We start from the raw sequence: 19,959 nt of genomic DNA, 5'->3' as shown, positions 1-19,959 counted from the left end.
GGCAACAATCCATTCTGCAACACAGGACTCATTGCACCATGGTGCAAGGGTGCCTGCATTGGCACTATGCAGTCCATTGTGCGCCACGCAGAGGGAGAGGACAGAAATGCTCTGTATCACGTAGATTTGCTCACCACCCCACCCCAGTTCAGACATGAACCGTCCATCATTTTGTGTGTTTTTCTGTTTGCCCTATGTGGGAAGGGAATGCCCAAACGTGGGTCCCGTGCTCACTACGCCACTGGAGTCAAGCTATCCTGGCTGAAGAGGGGTGAAACCCCGAAACCGGTCCTAGGATGCTTGATTCCGGTCCAGGGAAGACATGGCTTGGCAGTTCGGGCTGGACTGTTCCCATGAGGCACAGGGTCAAGACTGATTTGCATATGGCCATGTCTGAACTGGGGTGGCATGGTGAGCAAAATAACGATGGATTAAACCCAGATCTGTGACTGGGGGTGAATGTTTAGCCAATGTGCAACATTCCGTCCATCATTTTGTGTGTTTTGCTGTTTGCGCTATGTGGAAAGGGTATGCCTAGACGTGGGTCCCGTGCTCACTACGCCACTGGAGTCAAGCTATCCTGGCTGAAGAGGGGTGAAACCCGAAAGCGGTCATAGGATGCTTGATTCTGGTCCAGGGAAGACATGGCTTGGCAGTTCAGGCTGGACTGTTCCCATGAGGCACAGGGTCAAGACTGATTTGCATATGGCCATGTCTGAACTGGGGTGGCGTGGTGAGCAAAATAACGATGGATTAAACCCAGATCTGTGACTGGGGGTGAATGTTTTGCCAATGTGCAACATTCCGTCCATCATTTTGTGTGTTTTGATATAAATATATACACACACACACAGACATATATATATATATATATACACACACACACACCCACACACACGCACACACACACACACACACACATACACATATATATATAGTTTTTTTGATTCACCTTCCTCACTTGTGTTAGAAGTAAATGTAACACAAACCAGGGTTGCTCTGACAGAAGTCAAGTCAAAATTCACATTTCTCACTTTAATGCATCCATCTTAAGTATTCCCAGAGAAGTTCTTTGCTTTAGATGACCTCATTTAATTCTGACCAGCTGTTAAGCTTGGATGACGGCTTTTACCTTCAAGAACTAACCTACCTCTTTTTTGTGGTAGGTGGCTGGTGAGGCACTCCCAGATATGCAAGTGTTTGCTGCACTCCTCCATACTCACTTGACTGGAAGAGCTGTACAAGTTGCTCAATACAGGTAAGAAATTGTTTGATGACACTGCCAAGTTGGAAATTTGGAGCTCAGGTTGGCCTGATGTGGATGGTGAGGTCCCAATAAGGCAGGTTACACACTGTTCCCGTCTGGGTGGAGCACTAAATGGTTTAGTAAGTTATGGTGAGCCCTCCTTGCACTCCGTGGATGGATTCATCTGCTCGATAGACAGATTTAAAATGTAATTAAATATAATTTAGTTAAAGTTTTAAAATATGCAGACATTAAAAGGGCTCTCTGTTGGCTTGTTGATGTTTATTCAGCCTGCAGCTTAGTAGAACAAATCTTGGAGCTTGAGTGTGAATAGTCAGGATACACCATGGAGGCAGCTACACTCTAGCATGAGGGGACAAACAAGTAAATGATTGCTCCTTGTTCCCACATCCATTTATTATTTGCATTAATGACAGGTATATGTTTTTTGCCAATTTCTGGTCTCTCTGGGTTTGCCCATGCCTTGACCTCCTGCTTCTATGAACCAGCAAAGATGGAACTCTAGGGGTCTCAACTTTCTCCACATACTGAGTATCAGTGTTATGAATTAGTTTCATTATTTGAATGTCCTCAATGCCAATGTTACTGGTTACTGTGATTCTAATACCATGTGTGTATTTACAGGTTCATTATCACCATCCTGCAGACTCTTTAACAAAATGCTCAGCTCCTATCTACATGCCTCCATTACATTCACCTTTTTGAGAATAGGAGAAGCAATTCTGTTTTCTTTTCCAGCCCACTTGAGGTAACCTTCATAACCAGAGAACAATGTCAATGCCTTGCTTGGGTGTAGACCTGTTTATTTCCAGAGGAAAGCTTTATTCCCTGTCCTTTTTAATGTTCCTCTCTTTGGCTCCTTGCATCCTCAGAGGGATCAAGACAAACAAGATACTTCACTTCATGGCATGGTTTGTAAAGTCCAGCTGCTTGCACTCTACAAATGACTTACATGCACTACATACAATCTTTACATTCAACCACTGCCAGATGTGCAATGAACAGCGGGTCTGATTTCATCCACCACAACATTTCACTCCTTCCCTTGTGAATCTTTAAGGCCCAAGAAACAACGTCATCATATCAGCATAAAGTGTTATTTCTCATTTGAAGAAAATAAGACCTATTCCAAGCCAGCCCATACCAACACCATATGGTAATGCAAAAAATGTTGAAACATTTACATTCTCCTTACTATGTCCCTTAGTGTGGCAGGATTGTCTCAAACTCTGAGCTGTACCTCACCTTGTGATGAGCATTCTTCTTCTCAAGTGACGGTTCTTATGGAGCTTGGCTAGACTCTGGCTCTATGTTACACTGGTTCTTCTGTACCATGGATCATTCTGAGGAACACTGGGTCATCACTCATGGTTTTTCATGTGCCACTACCTGCAGCTGCTCACCAGTCAGACAGGGGTGCTGGGAAGTATCATGCTTCTGGGGCCTACATATCACAACCAGAGATACGCTATGCCAAGTGGTGACTCCTCACCATGAATCAAGGACGGCTCAGGTCTGCTCTTTTACCTATTGCTGCCATCCTGCAGGCACAGCAGCATGGATAGAGAAAGCAAAACAGCAGCTTGGTCATAAACAATTCTACTTGGTGGAAGGTTCTATTTTGAAGACATGAAGCTACCCCAGAGCTCCAGAAGGGAAGCAATGCCTGGAATCCAGAAGTGGAGAAACAGAGGGGCAGATTTACAAGCCCCTTGCACTGCCAATACGTCACTTTTTGTGACACTGGCAGCGCATTTCTCTGCCCCATATTTACAAGGACAGAAAAGCCCCCCTGCGTGGCTTTTCCTGTCCTTGGAAACACGGCCTCTTTACATGCAGCACTTTGTGTGAAAAGGGCTTTCCATGGGTGTTGGTGTGGGTATTCCCAAACAACACCCATGGATCCAGACACATTTCCAGATTTACGAGGAGTGGTAAAATGTTTTCTCTAAACCAATAATTTAAATATTGAACACTGAACCCCCAAAGTAAAATCATCTAAAACAATTAACAAATATTTACTGTACTATAAATTGATTTGCACTATGTGCCCCCTGATAAAAGGCCCACCCTGAAATACAGTGGGGTAATGGGGTTAGCAGTATGTATAGTGGAATATTTTGTGGTGTTTTGAAGGAAAAATATATTAAACTGCAAACAAATGATCATGAAAAAGATCTATGATAATTAAGTACTTAGAAAACCTTTAACAACATTAGATATTTAATTTGTGAAGCACTGGAAAGTATTTGTTAATTGTGCAAAATTCCCATTGCGATTTGGAAATAGCTTTCAATTACAAGAATGTGTCCATATAAGTTTGCTTCTTCTGTACTGTAAATCGATGATGACACACATGCAGAAGATGTCCAGTTGGCCAGGAGAAGTCCTGGGTCCTGGGTCTTTTAATTAAAGCTGCTGTGGTGAGATTTCCTTTTGGGTTAAGTAAGTGAGAAGCTCTGCGGCTCAACTGCATAACAGCAGATTCATTACCAGACAAGAAGAAATCATAAGAATAGTCTTTCAGGTCTGACTCCAAACTTTCTGTTGTTGTAATATGTGTAGTGTATCTCTTTAGGGGCCACCTTTAGAAACACAATTTTGGAGCATGCTGATTGAGTCTGAGGCTGGGGTACCTCAATGGTAGGCATTTTCTCCAAGAGGTGGAAGAGGAGTCATATATGTAGACTCCTGGATGCTAAACTTGTTGCTTCAGACTTACTCAAAGGTTTTCTAGGACTAAAACTTGTTGAAGATTGTATTGATCCAGGAAACATGAATAATGCCTCAATGGTTCAGTCGTAACTTAAGACAGTTCTGAAACAGTTTTAATTATGTACTTCTTGGCTTAAGATCGAATTACGACTTGCATTCCTGCCTTATGGCAGTCACTTGAAGATGTTACTCAGGTGAGTTTAACACCCTTTCTTTTCTCCAAGGAATGGAACTCAGATTGGATTTGTTGGCCGTGACATGTCCTACGACTTCAGTCTGCAAGAGACAAGATACCTGCCCACACTCACACCCATCAAAGTGGTAAGGACACTAGCATAGACCACTTGGGCTCGAGCTTAATCTAGAAAAAATGGAGGTAGGATATTTAGAGTTTTCCTACTGCTTATGCAGGCTGTATCAGAGATATATAAACACACAAAAAGGGGAGGGACCAGAGAGTGTGCCTTCCCTCATTCTCCCAACTAAGCTATCAACCTCACTACAGGAGAAGGACAAAGCCGTACTCTTATGTACAAAGGCTAGGAAATATAATCAGCCAAAAAAGAGGGAAAGGAGAAGAAATGTAATGTATGAAATGGAAAGTATGAAATAATCTGTTGAGTAAATCTGTTCTGGAAAATACAAGAAATGTTTATGATTGCCCTCACCCACTATGCAGTGGCATGCTTCATCATAGGGCCGCTGTCACGCCTTGTGCAGACCAACACTCAGTATGGAGAGCATATTTTATTATAAAGTCAAAGAAAAAATAATATTTTTCTTACAAGTGAACCCTATAGCAGAAAGAATTTTATGTATACTGTCTAAGTGGTGCCTAAATCCTTATTTATTGGTGCCCCCCCCCCCTTGACAGGATTAAAAGCTTAAGAATGGATAAATAGGGGGAGTTACAACTCCATTACCCCATCTGCCTGAACCGACATGTTTCAACCATTTATTAATGCCCAAATGGGTCACTGGCCCTCCTCAGGATACTGATTCCTCGTTATAAACCTTCTTCCTCTAAGCTTTCCTATCTGGAAACACAGGTTTATTTTGGTAATTTTTTACCATGCCAGGCTGTTTATGATTTAGCGAGACCTAATGCTAAAAGAAGTTTTGAGGGATTCTCTTTTTTTTCTAGACCAGATTTTACACACGCTACTGTTGAGAGGTGACGGCGACTTAGACAGCTTATAACTCCTCTCCAGTCTGCAGGAGCTGTGGTATTTTTGCAAAACCCGGGCAGGTTGAAAGTCATCTATCATGGCCAGAATTTTAGCTTCACATATGAAATTCAAGCCCAGAAGCTCCTGGGTGATATTTTAGCAGGTCCCTCAGGGGTAAAACATAAGCTTGCAATGTGCCCAAATGTGTGTTGGATATCATTCGGAGATTTTCTTTTTTTGTTGTTTCTTCAAGGGAGGGTAGTGTATGTTATTTGAATATCTTAATAATGGAGGGGGAGAGGGAGGGGAGATGTGGTCCAGACGTCCTCATGCAGGCTCATGGTTGAGCCTGGTTGCGTAGGTTGTAGTGGTGGGTGGGGAAAGGGTGAGGGGAGGGGATCCTCAGATGGGTGATAAAGGGGAATGGTTTAACAGTGTTTTTGTCACATTTGTCACACCGCTTAAAAGGGAGAGGGTTTGGTGGGATAGTTGTGTAGTTATGTGGCATCAGAATCAGGCTAATGCTATAAGTAGATATGGGCAGACTTGGAGTTGCAACTATTAATATATGCAGACTCAGTCATGTCAAGAAAATGCATAGGGTGGTGGCTGGGCGACAAATTTTTGGTGCACATATCATCTGCCTCCAGGTGACACATTTTGGAGGGTCACAACTGCACTTATTATAATAAATAGGATATAGGGTAATTAGTGCAACAATGCAGGGGACTATGGTCTGTGGTGTTGTGATACTGGCCAAAGGAAGTGGGATTCAATTCACACAGTCTTGTTCTGACAAGTTTGGCCGATTGGCTATTATGGAGCTCCAATTAAGTATGGGTAAGAAATTGACACTCTGCTCTTTATATGGGTATAATAGTGATGACCCTTGTGTGCTTTACGCCATTTCCAGTGAACTTATTCGTTGGCCTCTCCCACTCATCCTGTGTGGGGACTGTAATATTAACTTACCCTGTGATTGGCCTCTGGAATCAGGAAGGAAGTATATGAGTAGGAAACCAAAAGTGTTTCAGGCACTAAGGAATTTATGACAGGTCCACAGTTTGATTGATTGTTGGCATTTGCTAAAACCGAGAGAAATCAATGGGAGAGCAAGGGTTTATGGGGTGCGTCCTTGTCCCCAGAAGCGTATAGTACTTAAACAATGTGGATGGACCCACTATATGCATGCAATTACTTGTAGTCACTGTTTGTGGCATGAGCTGGGACCCATTGGGTATTGTTAAAAGACCCCTCACACACCAACCAAGTTGGCGTCATGCTTCATCATTGGGGTCCCAACCGGGTGACCGAATGCCCCCCGGTTGTGCTACAACGCCTGATTACAGCGGAGCTGGTGATGGTGCGTAAATGTGATGTGAAGTTCTACAGTTAAAAATACCTCTGAGAATCCTTGCCTTAATTTTATTATTGGCGGCTCAGGATATGTTTAAAATATGTGTAATGCAACTAGTAAGGATTAATTACCTATCAGTTGACTATGTGTGGTGGTCTACACGTTTCAGCCCCCGCTGAGTGATTTATGGGGCTTTCTTCGGGGCCAAAAAGGTGATAAGTGAGTGGCGAAAGGTGAATGAAGCCACGTGACAAAACCAATGTGGTACCTCCACACGCGCTAAGGTGTGTGGTAAAAAGTCTGAAAAAAGGGTCGGCGTACTCACTGACACTTTAAATAAGCAAAAAATTCCTGTGGGAAGCAAGAAGACAAGACACAACATATAAAGTTTTGCAACATCAAATGCAATCTTTTTAGTTGTATTAAGGCTATGTAGTTGTCCTCGAGGAAGGCCACTACAGTGACTGTTAGAATATACTCATTCAGATTGTGGCATGCGTTGATACTGTGAGGCATGCTGATGGCTAAGTAAATACACAGGATGACGATGGGTCAAGCTTCGTTCCTGTGAAAATGAAGATAAATAATGACTGCAATATGAGTGCTTAGGGCGCTATATATCTGCTGTACAGTGGTGCATGTTGCACTGAAACGTGCGAGTAGGCCACTGGGAAAAGTGCCCCATGGTCCCGTGCGCACAGCGTGCTTTAATTTGAATATCTCATGCATTAACACTGTACATCACGCCTGAGAGAAACGCTCCAGTTGTGGGGGCATATAAGAAGAAGAATCTCTAGAAGCGTGGCATTGTATACATTTTGCAGAAGGGTTAAAAAGGTGCACCAATACTTACAATGCTATAGGCTTTTCAGCGTAAATCGGGGCTCGGGGGGAGAGGCTCAACTCGCATCCGATCTGAAATTGAAAGTGACAGCGCTGCTGTAAGCCCTCTAGGTAGGGAAAGGCTCACTCGGGTTAAAACCGAACCGTTCAAGGTTTACTTATTTTTCCAATTCACATATGACCCATGCTAGACTTGATTACGTTTTTGTCTCTAATACGTTTATCTTGAATGCCACATAGAGAATTTATGATGGGTCCTATCAGATCATAACCCGTTGGTCCTCGACTTAGAACTGGATTCAACCAAGTCAAACACAAGAATATGGACATTTGAGAAATCTCTGTTAATAAATGTAGAATATTGTAACGATATGAGACAATGGATCCCCATGTTTTTGGGGGATAATGTGGGGAGTGCATCAATTGATGTGGTGTGGGACGCCCAGAAAGCAGGTATTCGGTGTGAAACATTGAGGTACTCCTTAGATCATAACAAACGCGCCAAACGAACAATGAAGGCTTTACAGGACATTTTAGGGGCGGCTGAGGAGTGTTTAGTAAGGGCTGTTCAAGAGGAGTCTGATTTGGAGGCAGAACAATGACAGGTGGCAATAGCTATGGCCACCATTGTTCACATTCTGGCAAACAAGGCAATGAGTAAATTGATAACTCAAAAAGTAACAGCACATGAGTTTAGTGAACAGATCGGTCATCATTTGGCAGTTCATATCAGGCAACAAATAACATCCAATTCACTCTGAGAAATTAAAGATCCAGAGCTAGGGCAGATTAGCAAACCAGATTTAATCAGCATTTAGGGGGTATTATCAACGTTTATATACAGCTGGTACCGGGATCAAACAGAGTAATATTACGGAATATCTTGATTCATTCCATATTCAATATTTTAAGAAGAGGGTCAGGAAAGTTTAGAAAGCCCTCCTCAATGGATTGAGAGTTTACTATCCATGAATAGCTTAGCAAGGAGGGGGAAAGCAGCTGGTACAGATGGTATCCCGACCAAATGTTACCTTACCTTTTCCCATCAGTTAAAATAAACTATAAATGAATTATTTTTACATGTATTAAATGGTGGTCACCCCCATGGTCCCTAGCTAATATAGTGTTGTTAAAAAAAAAGAATAAATCCTCCTTAGGATTGGGCTCTTACCAACCGATCACCCTGATATATGGTGACTCAAAAATGTATTCAAAGCTTTTGGCAAGTCAACTTGCACCAGTAATCCATAAAGTTATTTTGGTGAGTCAACATGGATTTGGAGTTATTGCGCTATTTGACGTTACCAATTTTGCAGGAGACCCTAGGGCCCTTATTTTATTGGATGCTGAGAAAGCTTTTGATAGGGTCTCCTGGCAAAATCTTTTGACCGCTATGTCTAGAATCAATATTAGAAATGGTTTTATTCACGGAATTAAACCATTATATGTCAAACCATCAGCAGCAGTAATGGTGAATTGTATTTTCTCTGAAACATTTTAATCTCCCATGGAATTAGGCAAAGTTGCCCTTGTCATTTGCAGCTTTCATCTATCTATTTATCTGTAGGTTAGAAAACAATATGCAAGTACCGACAATATGGTTGCAGAATTGGGCAACTAAGATCTTGGCCTATGCGGACGATATTGCTCTTGTCACATCAGATCCAAACTCTGCTATAGTGTAATCGAGGAGGAAGCTGAGCTCTTCGGGTGTGTCTGGATATGCTCTGAATATAGACAAGATGCAGATTGTCCTTAATGATGAAGTCAGGATGATATATAATTGGGTAGTCAAAAAGGCCACCTACCTTGGTATTAGTATTTCTGACAGACTAGACATCATGGTCCAGGGCAATATGGAGCCCCTAATGGAAAAAACAGCAAATATCTCGCAAGGCTAAATAACTTACACATATCCATCGCTGGCAGGTTTTATGTAATAAAAATGCTCTTTTTTCCGAAAATCCTTTATCTTTATAGGGCCATTTGTTTAGGATTTACTCCTCAATGGTCTAACGTAATGGAAAATATTTTCACCCGGTTTATATGGGCCTATTCTCTACACCGCCGTGCCATTAAGTTTCTTACTCTACCAAGAGAGAGGGGGGATTAGCTCTCCCGAATTTGAAATTATATTATTCAGCCTCTATATTGATGTATAGTTATGATTTTTTAAGGACGCATGTGGATAACATATAAACCGATGAGGTTCCTTTTCTACTTGAACTCATGTTCGGGAGTGAGACTGGAGGATGGCAACAACTACATAACAGCTACTATAAAAAAGTTCATTTTAAAACTCTTTTTAGTGATTTTAAAGTGCGGAGTGCTGTACGTAAAACTTTGGGAATTGGTAGATTATTCTTCTATACACCCATTTTTAATAATCACAATCTTCCTGAGCTTTTTGGAGATTTTTATATGGGAGTGTGGATTAGGCCAGGAATTGACTGGATAGGATTTTTCTTTTCCGCCTCAGGGCTGCATTCCTTTGCTGAAATGAAACAGAAATATACTCTCAACCGGAGGGATTTTAAAGCAGAGGAAGGCAGAACAATAGGCATCCAGTCGCAGGGAGGTGTGATCACCTCAAGGACAGGGTTTAGTGTATTGGGGCAGGGTGGAAGAGCTTGCCAGTGCCACATAGTCTGCGGGTTGGGCATATTTGGTACCCTCCTTGCATAGTCCAGCTCAAACCAGTTCAGGGAGCCGTTGGCCCCTTCTCTGGCATGAAGTGGACAAAGGACAGGGGAGTATCCTCCCGCTTGTGCAGCCCCTCCTTAGAGAGGGAACCCTGGATTGTCCCAACACTTTCCTTAGGGTACTTAAGGGCTTAGCTGTGGGTGGGTGCCTAGATTCATCATTGGACATGGTACAATTCAGACACCACATCAACTTCAACCAGCTAGGCACTCTGGGCTTCACTGGACTTTTCTCTGGGCTTCAAAGCTGCAACCAGGAAGAATCCTGCTGCTCCTTATTTCTTTGCCCAGCTCGCCTGCTGCAACGTCTGTGCCTGTGCTCCATAAAGGAATCCGTCCAGGGCCTATGGACATCCAAGACACTTGAAGGAATCTCCCTTGAAGTGAAGGAGTCACTTCCTTGCAAATGCAGGCATCACAACCAAGCTGATCAGTCTGCTGATCCTGGGCTCCTACAGACTCCGAAAGGCTAAGCAACACAGGTGGTGGTTCTCTGCATCACTCGAGGCCTGCCCTGTCCTCTCACCAAGTTTGAGGCCAGTATCCCTCATTGGAGCCGCAAGAAACAAACCCCTGTGCACCGCATCAACTTGCAGTTGCAAAGACTTGTTCGCTTCCTCGAGATCCTCTGCGACTCCAGTCCCTTTGGCCTGTGGTTCCTCTTGAGGGTCACTGTTGAAATCTTTTGGACTCCCTGATTGCCAGGGCCTGCTCTCACTCCCCTGCTTGTGGTGAGTCTCCTGGGCCTTGCTGGTCCTGACATTTCACCTTCTCCTACTTCCACATTGTTTATAGTTGCCAAGGCTTGTTAATGCTCCCGCCGAACACCGATCCCTCAACTCTCAACATTTAAAGTGGGACAGCTCATAAACAGCTCCTGGTCTTCCACAGCATCGCCTGGTCCTCACAGCTGAAGTTCCAAGGTCAGCATCAACTCTCATGCAACACCCAATATTGGTGGGCATCTGTCTTCCGTGCCTTCTGATCACTTCCAAGTGGCACTTAACCTATAACTACAGGATTATGTCCCGGTAAAACAAGTTGCTTTACACTTCTTCTGGACTAAGCCTGAAGGCTGCTCTCCACAGCTACCACTTAGAGAGTTTTCTGAGGTTGTCTAAGACCACTACAATAAGGGTTGTCTGGATCAGTGCAGGGTCACCACTTATATAAGTGTACATCATATACTGTGCCAGCCTCTCACTATAATTAAAGCAGAAACATGTCGACCATCCCCTCTTCACTAATTTAAAAATGGACGTTCTTTGGTTATCATAACCTACCTAGTTCTAGTCCGTCACAATTGATTTTAATAGTGAATGGTTTGCCTTGATTAAAATTGTGGTCGGTTAAAACCATTTACCTTTTAAATTCACATTCACCTATCCCTCAAAAACCAGCTCCGCTGTAACTCAGGCGTCGCAGCACACCGAGGAGGCACTCGGTATCCTTGGTGGGAACCCGATGATGAAGCAGGTCACCAACTAGGTTGGTGAGTGAGGGTTCTTCTACTACATCCGTTTGGTTTTGCCCATGCTTTTGTCCTTTTTCCTTTTTCTTAGTCACTCTTCCGTTGTTTATGAATATTCCCCATAGCAACTAGCTAGGCGTTCCCTCAGCCACAGCTGCAACCCGCTATTGGCTCAGCTCCCCAGCATCATTCTGATGCGTCTTCAGACACCACCTGTTGATTGGCCTAGCCTTAGTACCGGCCTGCGCTGCCCAGCCCGCGCTACCATGACGTAACGTGACGTCCCACGTGATCGCGTCTTCGTCCTTACCTGGCTTTATATTCCCTAATCGGACCGCCGACTCACTAACGTCGGGGTCCGTTTTGACGAGGGTGTGCATAGGTCCATAACGGGTGCCTGGCGCTGCAGGCGTGAGTCATTCTCCGATCAGCAGCTAAGTATTTATCCTTGCCATAATGATTCTTGGCATTTACTTTCTCTTGCCTCGTTATTTTTCTGTTTCCTTCTCTTGCCTAGGGTGTGCCATTCCGCCACCACCCTCCTCACGTGACCCATGGTGCTTTGAACCTTTCCACCTTTTGTAAGAATATTACGCTTCCTTTTGTATATATGTTTCGCCCAGTAGCAGTTTGACGTTTGGCCGCTTACGTGTTTGCCTAGTTCACTTGCTAGTATATAACGTTACTTGGGCACCTCGATCCCCCATGAATTAGAGAGGGAACGTTTTCTTCTTATTTTCTCATAAGGACTCCATTGGCAGTCCTTTTTATTTGCACGAGTCCACGGATAGCAAAATCTGAGTTCTTGTTACTGCTACCATAAGTGCACCTTGAAGAGCACGTTTGCATGTCTCTCTATTGTGACATTCTTTAGAAGCATACTGACGCATAATTGTTTGTCTTTTGTGTTTCTTCATGTTGTACTTCTCTGTTTGTCACAATCAAACTCTTTTGCTAGAATAAACTTGGTTCCTCTCTACACATGACGGAATCTACTGTAAGTGTTTTCTGATATTTTTAACACTTGCAAACCCTTGGTCAGGATGGGCCTTAGTGCGCCCATACCGCCGGGTTTTCACTTTTACACCTTTGGTCCTGATGAAAGCCTGATTAACATTCATGTAGGCAGAAACATGTTGACCGCACCTTGAGGGATAATATGTGAACTTTTAATTCCAGTTTGTTATCCCACACATTTTTTTACTCATGTCTGATTGGCAAAATTAATAAAGTGTTTTTTGACACAATTGGGACATTTTTAAATTTCACTAAATTCACCTCTCACTTAACACTTTTTTTACCAGCTCCGCAGTAAACTGGTGTCGCAGCACACTAGGGTGGCACTCGGCCACTCCTGGCGGGGCCCAATGATGAAGCATGTCACCAACTAGGTTGGTGGGTGAGGGCTTTTTTTGAAAAAAACGAGTGTTTTTTTTCAACAGTGATAACTTACTGTGAGTATCTGCATGTTTGCTCTTCCTCTTTGGTACTACTTTAATACACTCCTCTGTTGATTGTTTGGTAAATTGACTTGTGCATGTTTATCGCCAGTGTCTGCCTTTTATGACAAGGCCGCAGCGATGCATCTAAAGCCAGGGACACTGAGCTGTTTATAAGTGAACACATGTGCAAATGCATGCGAACACGGGTACAGGCTTTGCGTAAGGGACTATAATCGTGTGCAGCCTGGTAGCTGCACACCCATAGCCTAATAGGGCAGTTTTAAACTGTAAATTTGACATGTCAAAATACCCCTTTGGACAGCCCTAAACATATCTTTTATTTAATATTAAGTCTCCCATATGTAGACCTTATAACCCATAAAGGAAGGGTAGAAATAAATGATGGACATGCCCATACAGGGACATTTTCCTGAAAACGAATTTCATTTTAGCCAAGGCTGGAGGCTGCCATAACAAGTCAATGGTACATTGGTACATTTATTAAATGCAAAAATCTGATATGGTAGCAGGTAAAAAAATCCTTCTTACACTCTTGTGAATTGCAATTTAAAGTCCTTTTTAACAGTGAGATCGTATTTACATTTTTTTTTTACAAAAGTAGTTTTAGAAAGTTGCCATTTTTCTGCCTAAAGTTCCCAGGGTTTTCCAGCTGCCTGGGATAGTAATGGCTCTTCCACTGGGGAATGCATTGGGAGCCTGACAGTGCACAAAGGGGCCTGGGTGTAAAAGGAGTGGGTCTTCCTCACAGAATGACTGGGAGGATTTAGGCCGTGCCCGCATTATACTTCAAAGGTTATTTTCCAAGCACACACAAATAGACCTGACACCAGCCTTTGGTATTCCTAGCTGGCCCAGTGCCAAACCCAAGAAAGGGGAAAGGTGGAACAAAGGGCAAATCCCCCACCCACAAGCTGGACTGGGCATAAGTGGCCTCCCAGAATCTGAAAGGGAGCAAGATTTTGGACCGGGACTGTGACAGTGGCAGCACCATGGATAATTGGAAGGAAAAGCCCCCTAATGGGCGTATAACTGGGTTTTTAGCTGATCCTTTGACCAGTAGGCCTCACTGATGCTGCCACCCCTTAAACTGGCTTAGGACCAGATGGATTTTGAATCCACTGTTCCCTCAATTGCCCTTTAAGAAGTCAAGGAGGCCATGGGGTTTGTGAAGGGTGCAGCAAAAGAGAAGGCTGGTGCAGAGAGCCGGTGAAACAAGCTCCCCGCAGAGTGCAACCCTTTTGAGGTCAGACGACCTGCTAAAACTTCTCCTGGTGGCTAGAGCTCTTCACCAGTCATAATAAGATAATTGAAATTTACCTAATAGCCTGATGTTATGAAAGGACTAAAGCTTGGTGAACCTTGGAGCAATGGAGCACATGGGGCTCTGACACAATTCTGTTTAGGCCTGGGCCAAAATTCCGTTCCGTTCGCGGGAATTGCGATATTTTGGCATTTTTACGTTCCGCGGAAAGCGCGAAAATGTCAAAATTTCCGCATTCCGCAGCTTAGCGATAATTTGTTTCTTGCTCGCACTGTAAAAAAACTACATTCTTGCGTGCGCGCGATCGCCTTACCTGAATCCCCGCGTTCGCCGACAAGTTTTCCAGACCCGGTCGCGTTCTCCACGAGATGTTAGATTGTTGGTAGCCATTTTGCGCTGTCTAGCGACAGTTCGCGGCCGCATTAACGTCACTTGTCGCGCGATCACGTCATTTATCGCGCGATCACGTCTTTCTTCTCGCGATCATGCACCGCGCAAGTATGAGAAGATTGAGATCTCGAACACGTCATTCTACATCGCGAGCGAGAAGGTGAGGACGCGGGCACGTGTAATCGAACACGAACAGGAGAAAGAGACCCTGAACACGTCATATCCAACGCGACAGGGACAAAAAGAACACGATCATGTAATTTTCGACACGCCGGCGGAAGTAATGTGAAGCTCGCGATTTCAAACATGTAAAATTTTCAATTTGGAGAGGAATATCAGCTCTAGCAGCATGAAACCTTCTGCAATTGCTGATTTTGGATGAAAACAACTCCTTACATTGACATTTGGCTTTCCTTTTTTGTACTAGGAGTCCTTTTTTTAAAAGGTGGAGAGAGGGAGGAAGTGACACAGAATCTCCAACTTCCTGTTCTTGTCCAGCAGGCTCCTCCCAGTGCTTTGTCCATCTCCTGCTCATTCTGCCTTTGGATTTGGAGCTGGAAAGATCACTCTTTTTGTCTGCTGCATCATTGCAATTGGATTTGAGGATTTTTGGAATAGGATATTTTACAAGTAAGTGGTTGTTGTGCTTGTTTGATTGTGGGCATTGCAGTTGTTGTAACTACAATTTATTTTTGATAATTATTATCATCATTCCTTTTTTTATTTTTATTTTGTGGCTAGTAGTAGTAGGCCCGAGCTAGCCATGGGCATGGCCTCATGGGTGTGTGCATGATGAAGCAACTGTTCCTTTTGTAGTTTTTTTAATGTATTTCAATTTCAAGCACATTTAGGGCATGGATGGCATAGGATTGAGTTGGGGAAGTGTGCTTTTTGGGGGTGGCCTTTCTGATGTTGTTGGGCCTGACCATGTTGCTGGTGGCAATTTTGAAGCCTAGGCCTGCAAGCTTGCCTGGCCTTGCCTGCCAACAGGCTGCTTTCCTCCACTAGGACCAGAGCAGGTAGCCACAGCTTTATTAATCTACTCTTTTCTGTGTGGTCTGTTGAATTTAGACTTCATTTAGGGCATGGATGGCATTGGATTGAGTTGGGGAAGTGTGCTTTTTGGGGGTGGCCTTTCTGATGTTGTTGGGCCTGGCCATGTGGCTGGTGGCCATTTTGAAGCCTAGGCCTGCAAGCTTGCCTGGCCTTGTCCGCCAACAGGCCTGCTTTCATCCACTAGGACCAGAGCAGGTAGCCACAGCTTTATTAATCTACTGTTTTCTGTGTGGTCTGTTGAATTTAGACTTCATTTAGGGCATGCATGGCATTGGATTGAGTTGGGGAAGTGTGCTTTTTGGGGGTGGCCTTTTTGATGTTGTTGGGCCTGGCCATGTGGCTGGTGGCCATTTTGAAGCCTAGGCCTGCAAGCTTGCCTGGCCTTGTCCGCCAACAGGCCTGCTTTCATCCACTAGGACCAGAGCAGGTAGCCACGACTTTATTAATCTACTGTTTTCTGTGTGGTCTGTTGAATTTAGACTTCATTTAGGGCATGGATGGCATGGGATTGAGTTGGGGAAGTGTGCTTTTTGGGGGTAGCCTTTCTGATGTTGGTTGTCTTAAAGACATGCTTTTTTTATGTGTCTGGTCACTGGTGTGTTGGTGTGCAATGCATGCACCCTGCAGAGCTTTTTGGGGCCTGTGAATGTTCGTATTTACATTTTGTTGCATTAAAAAGGCAGAGCAGTGTGCTTTAGCAGGCATCCTTTACCTGGCTTTTATAGGCCTTTTGTCAGCTCCTGGTGTTTCCCAGGCCCCCGGCTTGTTTGTGATTTGTGTGTGTCCATGTGGGTGGTGGCCTTTTTTGGTGTTTGGACTGTGAGTTATTAGTGTCCTGCTTTTGCCATAGGCCTGCATTGTTTTCCTATTGGCTCTTTGGCTTACTGCTTCCATCCATCCACCCCCTTTGCCAGCAGCAGCTCCATGGATGCTGAGATGCTCAAATAATGCAATGGTCCACCCCACTTCCATTAAATTTTTATTTTGTTGTTTATTATTAACTTTCCTATCCTTCCTGAGAGTGTAGTGTGTGGCTGTACACAGTACTAGTAGTATAACATAGCTCTAGTTAAAAAAAAAGTCATAAATGGCTAGACTATCTTTTGTTTGCACTAGTACAGTACTAAGTAACTGAACCACAACAACAAATGCAACATTTCACTGATATTCTTCTCCTGTCTTATTTTCTTTTAGGTGCACAAAAGACAGAGTAGGAGGTGTCATCAGCATCACCCGGCTACCCGTTGTACTGCCAGCCAGACAGAAGTCCTGCTGCGCATCACATCCACGTGTGACCAGAACTTGTTGTGCATCTGCATCCTGCCTGACATCTGAAGAAGATGGCCCCAAAGAAAGGTACCAGGTCCAGTACCAAGAAAGTTGCCGGTGAGAAGAAGGATCAGAAAAAGGAAGTGCCATTAACCACGACTGGTGGTGTGCCGGCCAATGTTTTTTTTGGCACCAACCTAGGCCCAAGGGCTTTAGAGTCGCAGAGGTAGCCAGTCTACTAACGAGCAGCGATGTTGAAGAAATGTCATTACCGCAAAGTAGTACACAATCAAGTTCAACGTAGGCGCAAACTCAGCAGATCAGTGTCAAGCCGCCGCAAAAAGAACAGCAGCAGCCGCCGCAACAAGAACAGCAGCAGCTGCCGCAACAAGAACAGCAGCAGCCGCCGCAACGAGAACAGCAGCAGCCGCCGCAACAAGAACAGCAGCAGCCGCCGCAACAGCCCACCATAGTAGTTGTTGCTCCTGACGTAGGGGCATTTTAGGAAATCGAGCTTCCTGCAGACAAATTGGAGCAAAGTCAAACCACTGTTTCAGAAGATCTATTGTCTTCCAGACCACCAGCAAGGAAAAGGAGGCTTAGTCCATCATCTTCTTCTTCAAGCCCCGCTTCTGATGATCGTGATGACACTTGGGTCCCACCAGCTCGGTCTGAGAGTGATATACGCCACAAGACAATACTTCTGAAAAGGAAGGTCCCAGAAAAACTTAGAGTTATGGAGGTAGATGTAGAAGAGGGGGGTGATGATGTTGATGAAGACGAGCCAGTCATCACGCACATTACTCCCGCCCCAAAGGGATTGGAGACCGACATTCTCACCCTATCCAGAAAGGCTGCTACTGAGCGGGATGTAGCACGGATCTCACCAACACAGGTTACACCACCACTACCTCCAGCTGCCATATTTTCCAAGACCCGGCAGGGACCTACATCCAGCTCAACCATCTCAGTAGGTAGTGGTGGTAAAAGTCACAGTGTAGGTGGAAAGGGTCACATATTTTCAAGCACCCCCTCAAGTTCATCTGGTGTTGAAAGTGGCACATCCAGCAGTGCCAGAAAGTTCTCCTCCCCAGTTTGGGACTTCTTTTCTGTTAGCGCCAAGGAGGAGAACGTTGCTATATGCTCAATTTGTCTGCAAGCTAGCTAAAATGTTAGCGCTGGACCTTCTTCCTTTTTCATTTGTGGAAGGGGTGGGTTTCCTTGAATTTGTGTCTGCCATCTGCCCGAAATGGAAAGTTCCCAGCCGGTCCAATTTCGCAAGAATTGCTGTTCCGGCACTACATCATGATGTGCTGGAATTGGTTGGTCAAGGTTTGCAGCAGAGTGCTGTGCACAATATCCACCTGACAACAGACATGTGGAGCAGTTGCCAAGCCACAGATTACATGTGCATCACTGCACACTGGATCTCTTTTGTGGGGGTTAGAGATAAACTATCTGCACGAGGTGTTGTTGACACAGCTGCGATTTTTGAAGGTACTCGGAAACATGCAACTGTAGCCATGTTCGCCATGGAGAAATCTCATACGGCTGAAAACATTTTAGAAGAGTTTCGCAACAAGGTTTTGGAATGGCTGCGGCCCAGAGGGCTTGGTATTGGTTTTGTTGCCACAGACAATGGCAGTAATGTACTTAAGGCCATGGAACTTGGTTCCTAATTCAGGGTTCCGTGTTTGGCACACTGCATAAACATTATAGTTCAAGACTTTCTGAAAGAAGAACCCATAGTCAGCAAATTACTAGCCATCTGCCGAAGAATATGCACTCATTTCAGCCATTCTTTTAAAGCTCGGAAGCAGCTGAGGATCATCCAACGTGAATTTAGGATGCCATTCAAGGCACTCATCCAGGAGGTGGTAACACGTTGGAACTCAACGTATTACATGCTTGATCGTCTGTACGAACAGCACAGGTCACTCCATGAATATGTCTGGTACAGAAGCAGGGATGCTAGTGTTAAAGGCATGACCCTTGAGAGGGAGCAATGGACCCTAATTAAATGCCTGACTGAGATGCTGTCTCCTTTTGAGGTCTTCACATGTGAAGTCAGCAAGGAGGACTGTACAATGGGCCAAGCTATCCCATTGTTGCAAATGCTAGAGCATGAGCTGAATAATGTGTCTGAATCATACAAAGGTGTAGAGGACAGAAGGCAAGCCCATGACTTGGTGGAGAGCTTATCCAGGCGCTTAACTGAAAATGTAAGGATACAAAATAAAATTTTGTCACAAGAACATTACATTTGTGCCACAATTCTGGATCCACGTGCAAAATTAGGACTAGTGAAGACATTCCTTGCTTTTTCCGACAATGATGTTGCCCGCTACAAAAGTTGTATAGCTGAAGCAGCCATTAAGTTTGAAAACGAAGGGCTGCTAATTAAAAGCCCGCAACATCAACCCACAACAAGTACTGATACTGAAGCAGGCCATGCAGAATCAAGTGCAACTTCGTCGGCTGAGGGCAGTGCGGTTGGCTCAGAGTCACAATCACAACACTCACCATCACTATCGACTACAGAAACAATAACTGGATCATTAGGCCGAGTACAATCATTACAGGATTGGTATGTAAAGATGGGCCTTTGTAAGCACAGTGCTGATGCACAGAAAAAACAGCACAAAAGCTTACCAGCAGCAACCCTGAACATTGAGCGGATGGTCCAGGCCTATCTGGACGACCCAACAGAGGTGTACGTTGATCAAAGCCCATTGCAGTATTGGTATAGGAAAAGGTCTGAATGGCCACAGCTCAGCAGGCTGGCGATAAGCTATCTGGCTTGCCCTGTCGCAAGTGTCTCTTGCGAACGTGTTTTCAGTGCTGCTGGTTCCATTGTAACATTGAGAAGGATCAGTCTATCTACCGAATTACACAATACATGAATCAACAGAGGAAGATGAGGACAGCGGCTCAGGTGATGGAAGTATTGTGTCAGATGATTACCTACTACTGGAAGAACCCCCAGAGTTTGAGGG

The 19,959-nt window shown here is 44.4% G+C and overlaps 1 protein-coding gene across 1 annotated transcript in view; it reads left to right on the top strand.

The window, feature by feature from the left end:
• Positions 1-19,959, top strand: part of LOC146813123 (putative DBH-like monooxygenase protein 2) — a 162,985-nt gene that overhangs the window by 73,130 nt on the left and 69,896 nt on the right. The window contains exons 8-9 of the mRNA XM_085614705.1: positions 1,167-1,258; positions 4,207-4,303. Of these exons, the coding sequence (XP_085470831.1) occupies positions 1,167-1,258; positions 4,207-4,303 (189 nt within the window). The remainder of the gene's footprint in view (positions 1-1,166; positions 1,259-4,206; positions 4,304-19,959) is intronic.

Source organism: Triturus cristatus, chromosome 7, assembly GCF_964204655.1.
Source record: "Triturus cristatus chromosome 7, aTriCri1.1, whole genome shotgun sequence".
Classification (NCBI taxonomy): Eukaryota; Metazoa; Chordata; class Amphibia; order Caudata; family Salamandridae; genus Triturus; species Triturus cristatus.
This window is presented reverse-complemented; position numbering and strand designations above follow the sequence as displayed.